Below are 19457 nucleotides of genomic sequence, written 5' to 3' on the forward strand. Positions count from 1 at the left end.
TGAGAAGGTAGCTGCACTTCAAACCTCGGAAAATAAATTTTTCCGGGCAATAACTGGTGTACCTAAAAGTACTCCCTTGTTGCCCCTGAGGTATGATCTGGGCAGAAAAGCGGTTACAGACTTGGTCAGGCTCCGACCGATTCTGCATTGGCGAAGGCTCTGGACGACCCCTGAGCTTTCCCATTATGCCGAGGGGTTCCGAGACATTATTAAGGCAGATGTATTTCACAAAATTGAGTGGCTCAAATCACTCAGTGCAATTTTGACTGAGCTTGGTCTGAGTTCACTTTGGGTAGACCCAGCGGGAACGCCTTTTCCGACTAAAAGAGTCTTAAAAGAAATTTACTGGGAGAAGGTAGCCTCTAGGGGCTGGGGTAGCTCGAGTACAGGATCTATGGCTGGAACATTCCTAGAAGCTAAACTTTATCCCTGCCTGGAACCCTATTGGGACATCATAACAAGGCCTGGTGATAGAAAGCTCCTTTTCCAATTAAGAGCAGGTGCGCTCCCCCTTAGAGTTTTGACAGCAAAATGGGACGGTGGAGCGAGCGACAGTTGTCCTGCTTGTGGTACCGCCAAAGAAACAATTGGTCATTTTTTATTTTCTTGCACAGCCTATTCTGATCCACGGCGTACTTGGTTAACACCAATGTGCAAGAACTTGGGAACCACCAGCAGTACTGTTGCATTGCGTATAATACGCACTAACAGTTTGACATGGATATCAATAGCTACTGCCAAGTATCTTGGATGGGCATGGTCGATCAGACAGAGACTGCTAGTCATTTGACTATTCTCTGACCAATTAACTTGTCTGTATTCTATGCCTATGTTTTTACCTATAAAATTGTTTTAACCAGGCAAATTTTAACTTTTGTACTATTTTTAACAAATTGCTTACTTTGCACTGTTTCAAATTCCTAAAACTGGAATTGCAATCAAACAATCTAAAGACCACTGAAGAACTGACTTTGCCCCATATCTTAGAAGGAGGGAAGAGCTGTTCCAGATCACAGTCGGGAATTTTAGATTAACTCTGGGTTGTCGCAGTTGCTCTTTCCTGTTTATTTGGTCATAGGGAAAAACACACTTTCCATGTTGAGGATCCATGTTTTTCAACGATATCTGTATTTAAATTAAGCAGCAAGTACCCAGGTGGGTAGTTTGTGCCAGAAGCAGGCTGGGTGAAGCCAATGCAACCACTTTGTTAGCTGAAAGTCTGCTGCAGATCCCTGCTTGAAGCCAACAGTTCAGATCCTGGCTGGCTGACTTCTCTGCCTAGCTTGTGTACAGTTGATTAATCAGTAGTGCAGTTATCTAAAAGTAAGGCGCACTATTCAAGCTTTAGTAACAGGGATGCCCCTGACCCCTTTTTAGGTCGAAGGCCTAAAAGGCTGCGCTTGCGCAGTCTTAGGCCGGAGATTTAATGAGTCTGAGTAGCGGTGAATGTCCCTCCTCCGTGCCCCCTCTCTCCTTCATTGGCTGGCTTCCTAAACGGAGGCCAGCCATTGGAGGAGAGATCAGTCACTCCAATGTAGCCCCGTCCTTTTCGGATTTGGGGGCGTGATTTTTTGCGTTCTTTAGACAGTGACGTTGTCCGTCACTCAGAACAGCAAAACACGCCCCCAAATGCGAAAATGACCATGCTTTCTCCGAGGCATTTCTGCTTTGCCTCGGAGAAAGACGGTGGTTGTTTCCAGAGCTGCTCTGAGCTGCTCTGCTCGTCCCCCCTTCCCTCCGCTTTCCTTCGTCCAGCTCTGTCCTTCCATCCGCACGCAGCTCCGTCCCCCTCCCCCATCCCTCCGCCCGCAGCCCTTCTTCGTCCCGGTCCCGCTCCCCCCCTCCCTCCGCCCGCAGCTCCTTCGTCCTGCTCTGCCCCCCCCCCCTTCCCTCCGCCCGCAGCTCCGTCGTCCTGCTCTGCCCCCCCCTTCCCTCCGCCCGCAGCTCCGTTGTCCTGCTCTGCCCCCCTTCCCTCCGCCCGCAGCTCCGTTGTCCTGCTCTGCCCCCCTTCCCTCCGCAGCTCCGTCGTCCTGCTCTGCCCCCCCCCCCTTCCCTCCGCCCGCAGCTCCGTCGTCCTGCTCTGCCCTCCCCCTTCCCTCCCCCCGCAGCTCCGTCGTCCTGCTCTGCCCCACGGTTGATCCGTGCACCCTGTGACAGTCCAGATCTGAGGTTCTGTGCCCTGGAGTACTCAGATGCTGAGGCCTTTGCACCGTGACAGGCGAGATCTGAGGGTCTGTGCACTAGAGTACTCAGATGCTGAGGCCCTTGCACCCTGTGACATTCGAGATCTGAGGTTCTGTGTCCCTAAAACTCAAGCACCCACGTTCCATTGGTTCTGCTCCTTACAAGGAAGAATATCTTCCTTTGCAGCACGTGTGCAATCCACCCTTGCGGACCTCTAGATTTTTATAACTGTTCGGACATTCAGGGGTCCATAGTTTAACCTTAATTTGTAGGCCTCGGCTTTCCTTCCAGATGTGTTGTGTGTGCGCATCATATGCCACCTCTTACTCGGCGCCCTCCTCACCGCCCCCCTTGGTTTTGTTCAAACCACATCCCCCCCACCCACAGGGTCGGAATTTCCCTTGCATGCTCACTGAAACAGAGCTACTTCCTGGGGTTTCTTCAGTGCACGTCCACTAAAGACGCCCACTTGCTGAAAGCCGCCTGTGGTAGCCAGCGTGACTCAATGCTCGATCGACCAACCGCGCACTCCTAATAAAGGGCTCTTTTCCCAAACAGACACGCCGTTGTAGCGCCTCCGTGAAGCTCTGACACTGTACCAGCGCTGAATGAATGACTAACCCGATGTGATGCAACTTCACGCTATGAAAGTGCATCTGCAAAACTCTGTGAATTAAGTGGCTTTCGTTTACTTGTATACAAAGTGAACTATGGATCACACTAAACTGGAAGTCGTGTCAGAAGCTAGCATGGCGAAAGCACACATGTTTTACGTAAAAACGCAGTCACAGCCTCGTCTGTGAATGGAACCCATCAAGCCGCACATGGCACTCTGGTGGCAAGCCCCCCTCCCCCCCCCCCCCCCCCAAACCCCACCCCGCATGCAGATGGTCTGACACCTAGAAAGCCTCAAGGTACTCCACGCAGCCAGCCAATGGACACCACAGAAAGCCATGTGTAGCACAGTCAGGGTACCCCCATCAACGACATTCCCATCCTCCCAGCAGCGCTATGACCTGTACTTTACCCACAAGAGCAATGCCAAGTATAATGCCTACCTGCAGATACAAGGTGGAGCTTTCAGCCATTTTTCCATACTACATCCCTCAAAGCAACCGACCTTCTTGGAAAGTTGGGAGCATCTTCTGCTCACCGACAATCTTATAGCATTATTGGTTTCTTACAGGGCCAGTATTTCAGTTATTATCTAACCGGTTTCTGGCCAACTCTGCATTTATAACCACATAATAACGTTTCCATCTGCACATCCGTGTACTTTCCTCAGAGTCAGTTGAGTAAATGTATCCTCTTTTCCTTGGTTTGGAGTATGCAGCAAGACAACTGTCAGTACTATCCACGACATACAAGTGCACACCTTCTCATTTGCTTCAGTAATGTCTCCAATTTTACCACCCAAACTTTCCCTTTTATTTCGTTGCCCGTCTTCCCAGCACTTCCTCTTCTGTTCCCAGTTTCTGTTCCAGAGAAGAAGGAAAGGCCGGGTCAGCCCTGCTAAGCATACTCATTAACCCCCTCCCTCCGCCCGCAGCTCTCCTTCGTCCCCCGCTCTCATGCGACATTGTAAATGTATTTGAGCTGCTTCATAACCTCTGGTGCAAGTGTAATTGCTGCTGTGTGCGGTGGCCAGCTCGCACGTGACTGCACAGGCCCTGCTCCGGTTTATGGGACCAAAACTGAAATTCTTTACGAGTAGTCATACAAGAGACAAAAGTACGATATTTATTGCGAGGGTTGAGGAGCCTCCACACCTCCACTAAAGCATAGTCATGGAGCAGGTCTTTGATCATGCCGGAAAATATGCCACAGCTTCATCCTGCTAGATCGGTCTATCCGAGGCCCACATGACACTGTTCCCTTGCTGCTGCTCCCGACTTTTGATCCAGACGTCCCTGTTTCCATGCTGCTTCTCGCTGTTTCTTATCATGTGCATCCAGCCTGATCCCGAGTTTCTGTCTATCTCCCCCAACCCCCCCTTCCCTCCTTCGTCTCTCGTCGCACACTGCCCCCCCCTTCGTCTCTCCTCGCACCCCCGTTTCCGCTGCTCACCTCCCCCCACTCTCCCCCCCACTCTCCCCCCCACGGAGCTCCCATCTCTCTCTCCTACTTAGTTCACTCCAGCAGTCACGACGCCGTGGAGTACACACCTCAGCCCCAGGACGCAGAGAAGCCCCCCGAGCCCCCATTTTGAATTTGCGCAGAGTAGAGGACAGCACCTCATGCCCTCACGCGGCGTTGTCACGGGCCGCAACTTTACCTCGCCAGCCTGGACTCTGACACTTAGACACAGTAAGTACTGAGGCAGCCTGCTTGCCATTTAGTGCGCTGTTGCTAATTGTCACACTCTGCTCCGGTGCCCGATAGCTGCATTCAGATATCCGCAGCTCTCCGTCTCTCGTCGCACCCCCCTCCCCCCTTCGTCTCTCCTCTGCCCCCCTTCCTTCTGCCCGCAGCTCTCCTGCTCTCAAAAGTTACATGCAGCGTTTTAAACTCTTTTGCTGGCTGCTGTATTCTGTGAACTGTACACCATGACGCCCAGTGCTTAATTTTAGCCGGTGGCTAGAGACGCTCATTTTTGTAGACCAGGGCATTTTTTATAGTCAGACTTTGTTTGGTCTAAGCTGGAAAGGCAGAAAAGGTGGAAGACAAGGATGAAGAGAAAGATAAGCAAAAGGTGACAAAGGGAGACACATTGGCGAAAATACTGCAAGATTAAGATAAAGAGACAGGGAGTGTAGGGTGGTGTAAAAAAAGGCTTGCTTGAAGTGGAATCAACTTAATCGGCAACCCCGGCATTTGGCAACAACACGCCTCTAAGAAAACTTTGAGCCTCTGCACTTTTCTTTAGACAAATTCCATGCTAATTTGTTCCTGCATTATTATTTACGTTTGAACTTTGAGCTTTTGTATAGCATTGCAAATAATGTGTGTTTTTGGCAGATTAAACAGACTCATGGCAGTTATCCAGCCAATAAATATTCATTAACTATCAGAGCTTTGTAGCTGGCTAGATGTGTGCCAGGTTGAGGTAATATGTGCTTACATAATAACAAAATAAGGTAAGACGTGGTAAAAGTGAATGCAATTACTTAGATTGGCAGGTCTCCCACCCCAGCACTCTAACACTAATCCTAGGACTGTATGTGTAAAGTTAACGCTGCACCTGAGATCACCTATTATGCTGTGCAGGTGCAGAGCTGCGAGTGCAGGTGCAGAGTGGTGTGTGCTGTTGAGTGCAGTGTGCGAGTGTGTGCAGAGTGGTGTGTGCTGTTGAGTGCAGAGTGCGAGTGTGTGAAGAGTGGTGTGTGCTGTTGAGTGCAAAGTGTGAGTGCAGGTGCAGAGTAGTGAGTGCAGAGTAGTGAGTGCAGGTGCACAGTAGTGAGTGCAGGTGCAGAGTAGTGAGTGCAGGTGCAGAGTAGTGAGTGCAGAGTAGTGAGTGTGTGCAGAGTAGTGAGTGCAGGTGCAGAGTGCTGTGTATTGGCAATGTAAATGACAATGACATTTATTTATGATTTAAAGAAAAAAAAAGAAATGTCATGAGCAATGCCAATAGCTCTACCTTTAATGATGCCGAGACCATTGCATTGTAAATGCTTGTTGATCTTCTCGCCAAGGGTACATGTATTTTCAGTAAGAAATGGGATATCGGGAAGTCATGTATTTTCCTGCTGGACTAAGAAGTGTATGTTTTTTGCAACACCTCCTTAGTTATTGGTGGTCTCTGGACTGTGTATTACGGTATGATGAAGAGAAGAGAGAACAGTTTTGTGGGGTACACTGTAAACATTTCCCGATTTTCCTCAATCTTTCTCCTAAGTCCCTCATCTTTTCCTCTTACCTCTCTATATTAACTCTCCCTTTGGTTTAACTTCTTTTCTCACTTTTCCTTAGCTTACTTTTCTCCCTTCTTTCTGTCTCTGCCTCCTTCCTTCTTCATCCCCTTTACATCTTTCTTCATCCCCTTTACATCTTTCTTTCTTCCCTTTTCTCCTTTCTTCTCCCTTTTACTCCTTTCTTCCTCCCCTTTTACACACTTGCCTCCTTTCTCCTAACTCCTTCCTTTTCCTCTCTTCCCCCTGTCTCATTCCTCTTTGTTATAATTGTTGTTTTTGCCTGTCTCCCAGGGTGGTTTCCTGCCAAGTTTGTGGATGTTCTGGACGAGCGCAGTAAGGAGGTGAGTGCGGCCCTTGTCCAGACTGGTGTGACTGTGACTGGTGCCCCCCGGGGGTTTCCCTGTAAGTGGAATTCCTCAGAGTGGTGCAGAAATGTAAGGGTTTCTAACATCTCCTGACATGTTCACTCTGTGGTGCCCTGTATGAGGAGCTTGGTTAGCTGCCTGCAGCAGCCTCTGTATGTGGTGGGCTTCATGCCCTGGGGAGACAGTGGCAATGTGCCATTATTGTATTGGGTAGCAGTGAGATTGATTCAAAATATTCCCATCTTCACTTAGTTCCTAGCTGTGATAGTCAACTTGTTAAACAAAGGGACCGCCTCCTCAAGCCCCTCCCCATTTTCTATCAAAGATGCACAACTACAACCAAAAGTGCACAGCCGCTGCCTGTCCTACATTAAGATGGTAGTGCAAGCAGATTTTGGTCTGCTTGTGTTTACATAGTGATGGTCTTTGTTCTAGTCCGGATTGTATACATATACTAAACAGACTATTTCTTTTTAAGCCTCATCTACCAATGACTTTTGCCTTTTAGCTTTGGCAGCAAGCATAGACAAAGACCCAAGTTGAGACCTGTTGACTTTACCAATGCTTGTTCATTATTCTGTTTGCTTCCCACCATAGGTGGGTGAGTCTTCAGTTCTGCTTCTCCCCACTCACTCAACCAGCGCATGCTAATAGTCTGGCTTCCAGAGGCGACCATTAACACAGTAGCTCCCATAGGTGCACATTAGGAGGTCTGTGACCACACAGACAGTCCAGTTCCCCTTTGTGCACATTATTTGCTCCCACAGGTGAATAATAATAAGTTACCTTCCAGATTTGTATTAAATAGAACTGCCATATCCTCTGCTATAACGTTGAGGAGAATGTTATAGCCAAAGGGCATAGTGTCTTGGCGGCTTGTTAAAGAAATCTCTTTCCCTGGCGTTAAATCCTAGGGTCGGTTCGCTGTTTTAATCCTCTTTTATTACATCTGCAGTATTCCATCGCAGGAGACGATTCAGTGACAGAAGGAGTGACCGATCTGGTGCGGGGGACTCTCTGCCCCAGCCTCAAGGCCATCTTTGACCATGGCCTGAAGAAGCCATCCCTGCTCGGGGGGCCCTGCCACCCATGGCTCTTCATCGAAGAGGTAAGCTGCCTCTAGACTCAGTGTGGTGTCCTTTTTTAAGGCAGTAGTGTTTAGACCTTTTAATATATACAGGGTTAAATGTGAAATGCAAGTCTACAGAAGATATATGGGGCAAATTTACCCTTTGCTGTACGTTATAAGGTTATTGCAAGTCACAGAGGAGTTCCATGACCATATAGATTAAGGAATGCTGAAGGCAGACTACGTTTATAAGGCCATGGAACTCTGAGGGGAATTGCAATATCTTTATATTGCACATCGGGGTGCTTTATTCCTTATAATCTATGGTCGTATCCTCCTCCTTCCCTCAAACCGCTTAAGTCCTGGGTGTCTAGCTTTCCATGATTTTTGCAGACAAGAAAAATAAAACCGGAATCTGTACACACCAAAAATAAGTTAATAATGTTTGTAATCAGACGATGTTATTCTGTTTAATATAAGTCAGGTTAACAAATACTGTGGCTCAGATTGTGTAGGAAAATGCAGAGATACTGTCTTTCCTGTAATGACCTATAGTGTAGAACAAAAAAACATGTTACCATATATAACTCCTTTCTGGTGATTACTTTTTTTAAAAAAAGGATACCAAAAGAAGAAAATGCTAGTTCCCATTTCCCTTTTTTAAACTGCAGTCGTAATTATGCTCCTGCCTTTCAGCCTGGCTTTTGGCTCTGGTAGCAAAGGAAGGGCAACCCAATAATCCCTCACGAGTTTGACTAACAGAATCAACTGAAGTCATTGGCCAACAAGGGTGTTTTAGATAAAGCAGAGTATACTTGGTCCAGATATTTATGCCTCTGTTATGAGGCATTAAATCAAAAGTTTTAAACGCAATGAAGTGCTAACCCGTTTTCAACGAAATACACAAATAAATTGAATTGGATAAACAAAATCAATCATGGTTAACAAAGTGAATGAATAAAATGAATGAAAAACAGGCGTAACAAAATAAAACTATTGCATTAAATGTATGTTCATTACAGAATACCATACATTAGTAGGGGTACAGAGAAAAACAATCAAACATACATAGTCCAGTGTGTAGTTTGTCCATGTTGTTACAGTAATCGTGTGTGAAACAAATGCATGTCAACTCCATTCACAGAAGCACATATCCATGAGCTGTAGAATTTGTTCTAATGGTGAGTAAATCACAGAAGAGTGTGGAACTGCATCGACGTTTCAGGCTCTATAATGTTAAGTAACTAAGACGATCCTCCGGACGAATTGCTAAAATCTAAGGTCCCCTGAAATGTACCATCATATTTGACACTTGTTAAAAATGCCCAAATGGCAGAGCCCTGGGTTGTATTTTGGCCAGGCATCTGATTTAGTATGATGTGGAAGAACTTACACCAGTAGCCAGTTGTGAATCAAGCACACCAGCTCTCCTTCCTCCAAGTTGGAGTAGGATACTACTCCAACTTTGAGGAAGGAGAACTGTCATGTTTGATTCACAGCTGGCTGCTGGTGCGAGTTCTTCCACACCATTCTAGAGCAGATGCCTGGCAAAAGGGGAACAATGCCACTGTTGTGCATATTTAGCCAGTGTTCATTAATCAAATCTGTCCAATTTCTCTCGCCCCACAGGTAATGAGACATCTTAGGGGACCTCCGATTTCACAAATCCAAATAGACATGAGGATGGTCCCAAATACTTAATATCATAGAGTGAAACGTCGACACAGTTTCAACACTCTTCTGTGATATACATACCATTAGAACACATTCTTTAGATCATGAATATGTTTTTCTGATTGTTTATCCAATTCATTTGATTTGTGCATTTGCTTTAATACAGTTAAACACTTGATTGCATTTAAAACTTATGATTCAATGCATCGTCATAGAAACCTAAAATATCTGGGCTAAGTATACTCTGTTTTATGAATGGACCCCCCTTGTTGGCCATTGTCTTCAGCTGACTTTGGTAGGAGCCATTGTGATGTCAGAACTCAGAGTTATTACAGGTGAGCAGTTATGCAATTTCATTATTACAGGCATCTACAGATGCCACAAGTCACCTGTCGTAAGAAAATTAAAGGCTGCCATTTATAAAGGGTTTGCAGGCTCCCATGTATTATTACATTAGAACTTCAGACAGTAAGAGTGATAAGACACCTTAAATGCTGCTGCACAGGTATATATAAATTATAGGACACAATTGTATAACACAGTGGATTATAGGTATTTACACAACAGTTTATAATGCACAGGGTTAAAGATCTGGACACAATAGAGTATAGCTCAGAGGGCTAAACTGCTGTATGTTGTATAACAGAGAGGATTCATTTACTAAACACAGTGTTTAGCCCAGAGTGTTAAAGTGCCTGGACGCGGTTCTGTATAGCCCAGAGAGTTAATGTGTTGAATGCAAAGTTTGTATAGCCTGGAGGTTTAGTGCTGCACATAGTTTTATAACCCAGAACATTAGTGCTGGATGCAGAGTTGTATTACCCCGAGGGTTACAGTTCTGGACACAATATTGTATAGCGCAGACGATTATTACTTGGTGCAGTGTTGTATAACCCAGAGGGTCAAAGTGTTGGACACAATATTGTATATCCCAGACGATTAGTACTCAATGTAGTGTTGTATAACCCAGAGGGTCAAAGTGCTGGACACAATATTGTATATCCCAGACGATTAGTACTCTGTGCAGTGTTTTTGATAACCCAGAGGATCAAAGTGCTGGGCACAATATTGTATAGCGCAGACAATTAATAATCGGTGCATTGTTGTATAGCAGATCTGGACGCAGTGTTGTATAGTCCAGAGTGTTAGTGCTAGATTCAGTGTTGTATAGCCCAGTGGGTTAGTGATGGATGCAGTGTGGTATAGGCCAGACGACTGGCACTTGACTTAGTGTTGTTAGATAGGTTATACAAGGTTTATTAGGACAAGTACCCATAAAACATTCTAAAACAATACAAGGAGTGTACATTCTGAAATTGCCTTAAAAGTCCGCTGCCCCCCTCGAAACAGCACACCCTACCCCCACCCATCCTTACAACGCTTTTTGACTGTCAGTAAAAAACGTGCACTTTCCATTGCCACATCAAAATAACACATTTCGGACAACAGTTCCATCGCCTCCAGCATTTGATATGTTTGATATTTTAAAAACAAGGGTCTTAAAAACTTAATTTGAGCAGAAATATAAAAACACAGTCCATGAGTACATGAGACAAGGAGCATTTTTAAGTTCAGAGGCCTTGTACACAATCCATTACCATTTCTAATTACATTGCACCATTTACAGGACGAAAAGCGTGGTTTACACCCCACTCTCACTTTAAAAATTTTGTTTTGTAATCTGGGTTTGTTAATCTGGGCTAAGTAGTGAAAGACTGTGTCCTGGCCATGGGTAATTAATGAGAAGCTGTTCGAAGAATTTTCCCTTAGATGTGCCAGGTCCAGAGAATGGGCAACCTTTCCCACAAATGCGCTCAAAGCTAGTTTGCTGGGGAAGGGATACCAAGATTCTACTGTCACCCGAGAGAGTGCATTTTTTCAAAATCCCTTAACCTGTATCTTACTTCCCTTGACCATCTTCTTTCACTACCATGGATTGCATCCAAACAGAATTTGGGGTATCGCATGTTGTAGAGGGTTAGTACTCGATGCAGTGTTGTAGAGCTCAGAGGGTTAAAGTGCTGGACGCAGTGTTTTATAAACCAGAAGTTTAGTGCTGGGAGCAGTATTGTATAGCCCAAAGAGTTAAAGTGCCTGTATGAAGCGTCATCTAGCGCAGAGGATTAGTACCGGATGTAGTGTTGTATAACTCAGAAGGTTTGTGCTGGATGCAGTGTTGCATAGCCGGATTGTTAAAGTGTTGGGCACAGTGCTGTATAGACCAGAGGATAAGTGCTGGACGCTGTGTTTAATAGCCCAAAGAGCTAAAGTGTTGAAAGGATGCTTTATAGCCCAGAGTGTTACAGTGCTGGACCCAATGTCCTGTAGAGCACAAGGTTGTAGTGCAAATAGTCGCTGTGCATATTTATGGCGCAAAGTGGATAACACTGTGTTGTTTAGGGCAGAGGTTTAAAGTGCTAGGCACAACACAGTATACTGCAGCGGATTAAAAGTTCTATGCACAGCGCTGTACACTGCAGATCGTTGAACATCTGGGCACGTCTGAATTTGATTGGTTAGTGTCACAATGCTGTGCCACAGGTATGTGTAAAAAGAGTTCTGGCTCCCTGAGTGGTGATTTTGGAGAGCAGAATTAGCCCTAACACTAACCCTATTGCTGGGTGGGTATCTTTGCTGAATGAGTCTCCCTCATGTCTTCTGAAGGCCACTATTAATTCATCTTCCTTCTTTGCACTGATTCCAGGCTGCCGGGAGGGAGGTGGAACGCGACTTCGACTCCGTGTACTCTCGCCTGGTCCTTTGCAAGACGTACAGGTGAGGTACTGCTCATGAGTCATCCGTACCCGCAGACCTCATGCGAGGTGCTTACACCCTACCACTGCAACATGGAGTCAGCACTCATTAATTCTGTTACACATACTGAGGATGTATCAGTACTGCAATATATTTTCAGTCCCCTCTGCTTCTAAAAACAGACTCACCAGTCACTAACACTTAAGCACATACTCTGCACTCACTGATACCAAACATATGCTCACCGCTAACTAAGAGATCATTATAGATGGAGGCCACATCAGTTCTTCACCATAGATTCAGAACTTGCTCATCTATCAATATAGGTCTAGGACTTATTGATATATCAATAGGCTTAGCTCAGCATCACTAACACTGCAACATGGCCTCAGCACTGACTGATGCTTCAGCGTAGAGTCAGTACTCAATGATGCTTCACCATAGGCCCAGCACTAAATAGGCTCAGTCCTCACTGTTGCTGCGTAGGTTCAGACCTCACTGAAGCTTCAGTCTAGCTCAGCACACACTGATGCTTCAGCCTAGACTCAACGCTTGCTGATATTTCAGCATGCACTGGTGCGGCCCTCAGCACACACTGGTTCTTCAGCGTAGAATCAAGGCTAGCTAATACTTCAGCATACACTGGTGCATCCCTCAGCACACACTGGTGCTTCAGGGTAGACTCAAGGCTTGCTGATAGTTCAGCACACACTGGTGCTTCGGCATAGACTCCACTCTTGCTGATACTTCAGCATACACTGGTGCGTCCCTCAGCACACACTGGTGCTTCGGCGTAGACTCAACGCTTGCTGATACTTCAGCATACACTGGTGCGTCCCTCAGCACACACTCGTGCTTCGGCATAGACTCCACGCTTGCTGATACTTCAGCATACACTGGTGCGTCCCTCAGCACACACTGGTGCTTCGGCGTAGACTCAACGCTTGCTGATACTTCAGCATACACTGGTGCGTCCCTCAGGACACACTAGTGCTTCAGCGTAGACTCAACACTTGCTGATACTTCAGCATAGACTCAACACTTGCTGATACTTCAGCATATGTATGTATGTATGTATGTATGTGTGGTCTTATATAGCGCTCGACTTACCCTAGGGCATCTCGGCGCTTGCATTGGGAACCCGTCCTGGCTTTTCCCTGTGAGATAACCCGTACTGGGCATCCCCAAGGTGAAAGCCAGGCATCCCGCCGCGGGGGGCCAGTGTGGAGATTAAGCAAGCTTAATGCCCAGAGTTGCAGAGTGTGAACCCGTGATTAGACTGGGCACCGAAGCGAGAATTATTGAGTCCGTGGACAATTGGGCTCAAGACCCTGCCGCGTCAGGAATTGAACCCTGTCCAGGGTCTGACCTCTGCTTCAGGGTATGCCTCCTCTAGCCATACACTCGTGGGTCCCTCTGCACACACTGGTGCTTCAGCGTAGACTCAACGCTTTCTGATACTTCAGTATACACTGGTGCGTCCCTCAGCACACACTGGTGCTTCAGCGTAGACTCAAAGCTTGCTGATACTTCAGCATACACTGGTGCATTCCTCAGCACACACTGGTGCTTCGGCGTAGACTTAACACTTGCTGATACGTCAGCATACACTGGTGCGTCCCTCAGCTCACACTGGCGCTTCGGCGTAGACTTAACGCTTGCTGATACTTCAGCATACACTGGTGCGTCCCTCAGGACACACTGATGCTTCCACATAGGCTCAGTCCTCACTGATGCTTCAGCATAGGCTCAAGATACAACTGTGCTTTCGCTTAGGTTCAGCGCTTATTTCTACAACACATAGTCTAACACTTGAGTACTGACTTCCTGCTCTGCGAATCATACTCATTCCTACTGACAACTTTATTATTGTTTTTGTTAGGTTGGATGAAGATGGAAAAGTTCTGACACCAGAAGAGCTGCTCTATCGGGTAAGTGTATTTGCAATGCCTGCTCTCTAAGTTTGCCACTTCTGTCCAACCCTCCTTGTCCATCCATACCTGTCTAGCCCCTCCCTCTCAGAGATCCTCACCTTTGCCTTCATTAAGCCCCTCGCTACCCGGTCAGACAACCGCGCTGCGTAATTCTCTCTCTGCTTGTCATCCTTGTAATGATAACACAAACGGGATAATCCAAATTATTCTGCTTTATTCATCCAAGCAGCGCAGGGTTGTGAGAAGCTGCTCTCCTCTACCACTGTAACGGTACATTGTTTTTATTTAGTGATTACTACAACTGATGAGTTGTTGATGGCTTTGCAGTGAGTAGTTACACTTGAACCTAAGGTTAGAGGCAAATAGGTAGTAAATTGGTAATGTGCTTCCTTTTCCTTGTAGGAATAGTTGTGTTTAGGTTGTGCTCTTCAGATCTCATGCATTTAGATTATTTGTAAGTGAATTTCTAAAGGGAAGGTGTGACATATTGTTGGGAGTGGTGGACATGTACGTGTGTTGGTTGAATGCGTAGGTAGAAAGAGAGAAGAGTTTGGAAAGCATGTTTGGGAGTCCACACTCTTCCCGTACTTAATGCCTTCCCATAATCCTTATGTGTACAGAGTATTTCCAGTACCTTCACCCAGTCACAGCGCTTCACAGCTCCGGCGAGCCAGGAAAGCAAATGTTTGGTGATCCTGGTGTGAGGACAAAATTAGCAACATGGAACCACATTTTACCAAATTAAGTTTAGGCTTAAGGTTATTTCTCTTTAGCGGGGATGCCCTCTGCGCAGTACAGCTAGTCAAAAACATACTGTACCTTAATAAACCTTATAAAAAAAGGTAGGCAATAATTCTCTTAGTGCTTTAAATTTTGTTCGACCGTTCATAACCTCAAAGGACACTGTTTTGCATAATTTTTAACCACAGTGAGGTGTAAAAAGCATGTTGAAAATGCTCAGCATTGGTGACTGTGTGACTTCTGAACCTTGTATCACCCAGTGTCAATGTTTTTTTTTCAGAACAAGCTTTATTGTCATATCAGGAAAGATTGCATAAACATTCCACGGTACTCCGAACCCCGGAGGAGCCATGAGCAGAAAATCTAGGTATAGAGATTAGCAATCAATGTAGAATACAATGGAAATCAGTTTTGCCGAAGAACCCCCCAATCCCACCGCCCCACAGAAACTACCCTCCACCCGGGTCCCCCCTAACCCCAAACACGATGTCGGTCCATATTCGATAATACAATCTATATACATTTGGCAGTACCCTCCTACCCTCGCCCAGGTCCATCCAACAGCTGCTCACTGACAGCATCCTGTTGTGCCGGCGGCTCCAGCCACAGTCCCCTATAGGCCGCCCACCTCTTCCAGATTTTGAAATGTTTTTTAGGGCAGCCTCGTGCTACGAACACCGGGCGTTCCAAACTCATATAGTAGTCTAATCCCTGTTTCCAGGCCTCTATCGGGGGAGCTCGAGTATTTTTCCAGGCACGGGCCACATCCCTTTTGGCCACCACCAGGCCTAGGAGTAACAAGTGACCTTTTTTTTATGTCAAATCTATTTATTTCGTCCCCATACCACGGGGTTGCAGTGAAGTGAGTTGCACACAGCGTTAAGCCTACAACCCAACAGGGCCGGCCGCGTTACATCATGAAAAATGGAAAACCGTTGCCAGTACTAAAGCTCTCAGATATACACAGCGGTTTACCTATAACCCACAGGGGCTGGTCGCGTCATATTCAGTCAACAGAGCCTGTGAAATCACTGCACTAGATGATTCAAACTTCGGAACATCTGTAACCAGTAAACCCAAAGGGTAGAACTATAAGACCAAGTTGGTCAAAACTTCAATAGAACGACAGGAAAGGGGACAGCAAGATAGAGAAGACAGTAGGAGTAGAGGAAAGGGGTGGACGAAGGGAGAGAAGAGCCACTAGGAGCCCGAGGAGAGGAGCGAAGGGGGATAAGAGGCATTGTGTCAGTCGTCAGGGCACTCAACATCGCTGCCAATGCTCAAGGCCTCTCATACCCAAACCTCATGCCAGCAATCTACCGGGGTCAGGTGGAACTACAGCATCCTCCACTAATCGCAGCGCTCGCAGCTTGGGGGGCATGTAACGCGCCTGTTCTGTGGTGCATAGATATTTCACCAAAGGTTGCCACACCGCTTTGTATCGCACATCTCTGGCCTGAAGCCGAGCTGTGAGAAGCTCCATTGTCATGACATGCCAGAGACGTACAAACCACGCAGCAATTGGCGGGGCCTCTACCCTCTTCCAGTACAGAGCAATGAGCTGCCGAGCTGCTCCCAGCATTTGAAGCGCCAGCGCCCAGTCGCTCCGAGTGAGGGCCTTCAATCCTGCAGGTTTGATACCCAGTAGTATCGTACAAGTGGCATCAGGCAGAGGAAACCCCAGCACCCTCCTATTGTGACTCAAGACCTCCTTCCAAAAGAGGGTCAGCAAGGGACAGGACTACCATATGTGCAGAAAATCCCCGGTCGCAGACCCGCACCTCCAACACACCGGGGAAGAGTTTGGAAACATTCTATGCAGCCGCTGCGGCGTGTAGTACCACTGGGTCATCATTTTGTAGGCATTCTCCTGTTGTGGAATACTACGATAAATCCTGGGTATATCTCGCCACAATCTGGACCACTGTGCCGGGGTGATGTCTACGCCCGAGAGGGAGTGCCAACGTTGCTGATACGGTTGGGAAGGCGGAGTGTGCGGGTGCTGCAGGATCCGATAGATTTTGGAAATCAGCCCCTTCGTCTCTGTAAAGGAGCGCGCCAATTGCTCAAACGGAGTAAAGGCGAGTATGGCCTCGTGGTAGATACTGTCCGTAAGCACCCAGTGTTTCAGTTGCGCATATTGCAGTCCGGCTGCAAGCGGCACCCCAAATTCCTCCCTGCAGTCCGCAAAAGTCTTGAGGGAGCCCCCATCAAACAGATCAGTGAGCACCCTACAGTTGCCTTGAGACCATTTACGGAAAGCCCCCGTCCGATGTGCCGGGGGGAAACCCGGGTTCCCTTCGATAGGGGTATGGGGCGAGGGGAAGGTTGTAAGGCTCTTACGGACTGCTATCCTGTCCCAAATCTCCAGCACAGTTTTCGTAGGCACCGCAGGTATGCGCTCGGAGATCGCCCTGCCCTAGGTTTCCATGCCAAGTCCCATATGGTGCGCCCAGTCACGGCCCTATCCATATGGAGCCACTCTTAACAAGTGACTTTTATAGATGGGAGTGTCCAACCCAGCACCTCATCCAGACAATCCCAGACCCGCCTCCAGTACCCCTCCAATGCCCCGCATGACCACACCGTATGCACAAACGTACCCACCTCACGGCCACACCTCAAGCAGTCAGGGGAAGCAATCAGACCAGCCCTATGCAGTCGCTCTCTTGTATAGTAGGCCCTATGCAGGTATTTAAACTGAATGAAGCGTAATCGCACTGCAATAGCCGTCTCCCTTGGGGCTGCCAGGGCCTCTCTCCAGCTCTCCTCATCTGATTCCCCTACATCTCTTTCCCATATAGATCTCAGTCTGTCCAGGGAGGAGGAGCAGTGGGTAACGAGGGATTGGTAGATACAGGATATTTATTTATCTTCCAGTTCCCCCATGAACATCTTGGCTTTCAAGGGGCTGAATTCTGGCAAGGATTCCAGTCCCTCCAGGGCAGGGGAGATAGCGTGTGTAAACTGTAGGTATTGAAAGAATTGGGAGTGCGGCATATCATATTCGTCCCTCAGAGCCTGGAACGACTTAAGAGTCGTCCCCCTCATAACATGTCCCAGCGTCGAGATCCCTATAGCGTCCCAGCCTCTGAATCCCCATGCCGCCAGAGCTGGCAAACGGCCATTGTGCCACAGAGGAGTCTCCTGCATCAGTGTATTCCACCACCCTATACGGCCCAGCGCCCTCCGCCATACCTGAAACACCACCTGTGTAACCATCGGAAGGTTCTTTCTTTTTGCCGCCGAGTAGAGGAGCTCATGCAGGGTATCGGGATCCATCAGGTACCGCTCCAGGGTGTAAGCCTGGTCGCTGCGGTCGCCATACCACCATTCGTTTAACACCAACAGGTGGGACGCTTGGTAATAAGACAAAATATCTGACGATGCCAGGCCGCCACAATATGTGGACAAGAAGCAGGTGCGAAGTGCCACCCGGACCGCGCCCCCAGCCCAGAGAAAGCGACCTAGCGCCGAGTTGACCTGACGGAACCATTGCAGCGAAACAGGGTACGGATGATTTTGTAGTTGATATAGTAGACGCGGGAGGGCTACCATCTTATACATGGCGGAGCGGCCATAGATATTGAGGGGCATGCGGGACCACGTCTTCATATCAGAACGAACTTTGTCCCACACCGGAACGATATTGCGTTCCCACGAGACTCCCGGTATATCCGACAGGAATACCCCGAGATATTTGATGCCCCCGGCTGCCACCCGGAGGGCCGACGCCCAGTCGCCAAGCGCCGCGCCATCGCCTAGGGTCCATAGTATAGATTTCTGTATATTAAGATAGAGCCCCGAAACTTCACCAAATATCTTCATAATTTCAAGAACTCTCGGGCCCGACCTATTAAGGTCAGTGAGAAAGAATAGCACATCGTCCGCATAAAGAGCAATCCTATCCGATGGCCCAGAGTCCCACTCGAACCCCCTCATCTGCGCATCCATGCGGACCCACGCCGCTAGGGGCTCCATGGCGAGAGCAAATAAATATGGCGAGAGAGGGCAGCCCTGGCGGGTACCCCGTCCTATAGGGAAGGCCTCCGAGATAGCTCCCGCCACCCGAACCAACGCCGTCAAATCAGTATATACTAGCTGAACGTAGGAAAGAAAGTGGGGCCCAAGATTCAGCCGCGACAGGAGTGCCTGCAGGTAGACTCAGCTCAAGGAATCGAATGCTCGATCTATATCCGCTAGCAGCAACGCTGCCTGGGCTCCGGAAGCTTTCATCTTTTCGAGAGCCACTTGGGCTCGTCTGATATTGTGCTTAGTAGCCCTGTGGGGCATAAACCCAGCCTGGTCTGGGTGGACCAGGGTGGTGATCAGTTGGAGGAGGCGGTTGGCAAGGGCCTTGGCAGTATCTTAGCTTCCGTATTCAGTAATGAGATAGGGCGATAAGATTCATGGCGATCTGGGGGCCTCCCCGGTTTGCAAAAGACCACTAGCTCGGCGTGCCTCCAACCTCCCGGTAGGCAGCCCGCCTCCCTTGCAGCCTCCAACGCCCTCTTATAGGGCGCCCCAAGCTGAGTAGGATATTTTCAAAAGAACTCACACAGGAACCAGTTAGGCCCGGGGGCCTTCCCTGCATTCAACTCTCCTAAGGCCGTCCCCAGTTCCTCCGCTGATAGAGGAAGCTCAAGGCTAGCACGCTCATCATCGGAGACTCCACGCGGCGGAAGGTCTGCCAGAAATTTGTCAACCTCCACCGCCGGAAGGGATTCCCTGGGGGAGTATTGATCCGCAAAATAGCGAGTGAAGCTGTCGGGGATCGCCTTAGGGTCTAAAAGGGAACCACCGGCTCCATCCCGCAGGGCTAGCAATACCGGCGCCTGAAGCGTGCCCTGGCACAATCTGTATAGCATTGTGCCCGACTTGTTCC

At 48.0% G+C, this 19457-nt stretch overlaps 1 protein-coding gene across 3 annotated transcripts in view; it reads left to right on the forward strand.

The window, feature by feature from the left end:
* Positions 1–19457, forward strand: part of SGSM3 (small G protein signaling modulator 3) — a 288821-nt gene that overhangs the window by 244398 nt on the left and 24966 nt on the right. For all 3 annotated transcript variants that reach the window (XM_086963472.1, XM_086963474.1, XM_086963473.1), the window contains 4 exons: positions 6327–6376; positions 7356–7508; positions 11848–11918; positions 13780–13828. In XM_086963472.1, the coding sequence (XP_086819598.1) occupies positions 6327–6376; positions 7356–7508; positions 11848–11918; positions 13780–13828 (323 nt within the window). The remainder of the gene's footprint in view (positions 1–6326; positions 6377–7355; positions 7509–11847; positions 11919–13779; positions 13829–19457) is intronic.

The sequence above is a fragment of the Lissotriton vulgaris genome, chromosome 1_1 (assembly GCF_964263255.1).
Source record: "Lissotriton vulgaris chromosome 1_1, aLisVul1.2, whole genome shotgun sequence".
NCBI classification, from domain to species: domain Eukaryota; kingdom Metazoa; phylum Chordata; class Amphibia; order Caudata; family Salamandridae; genus Lissotriton; species Lissotriton vulgaris.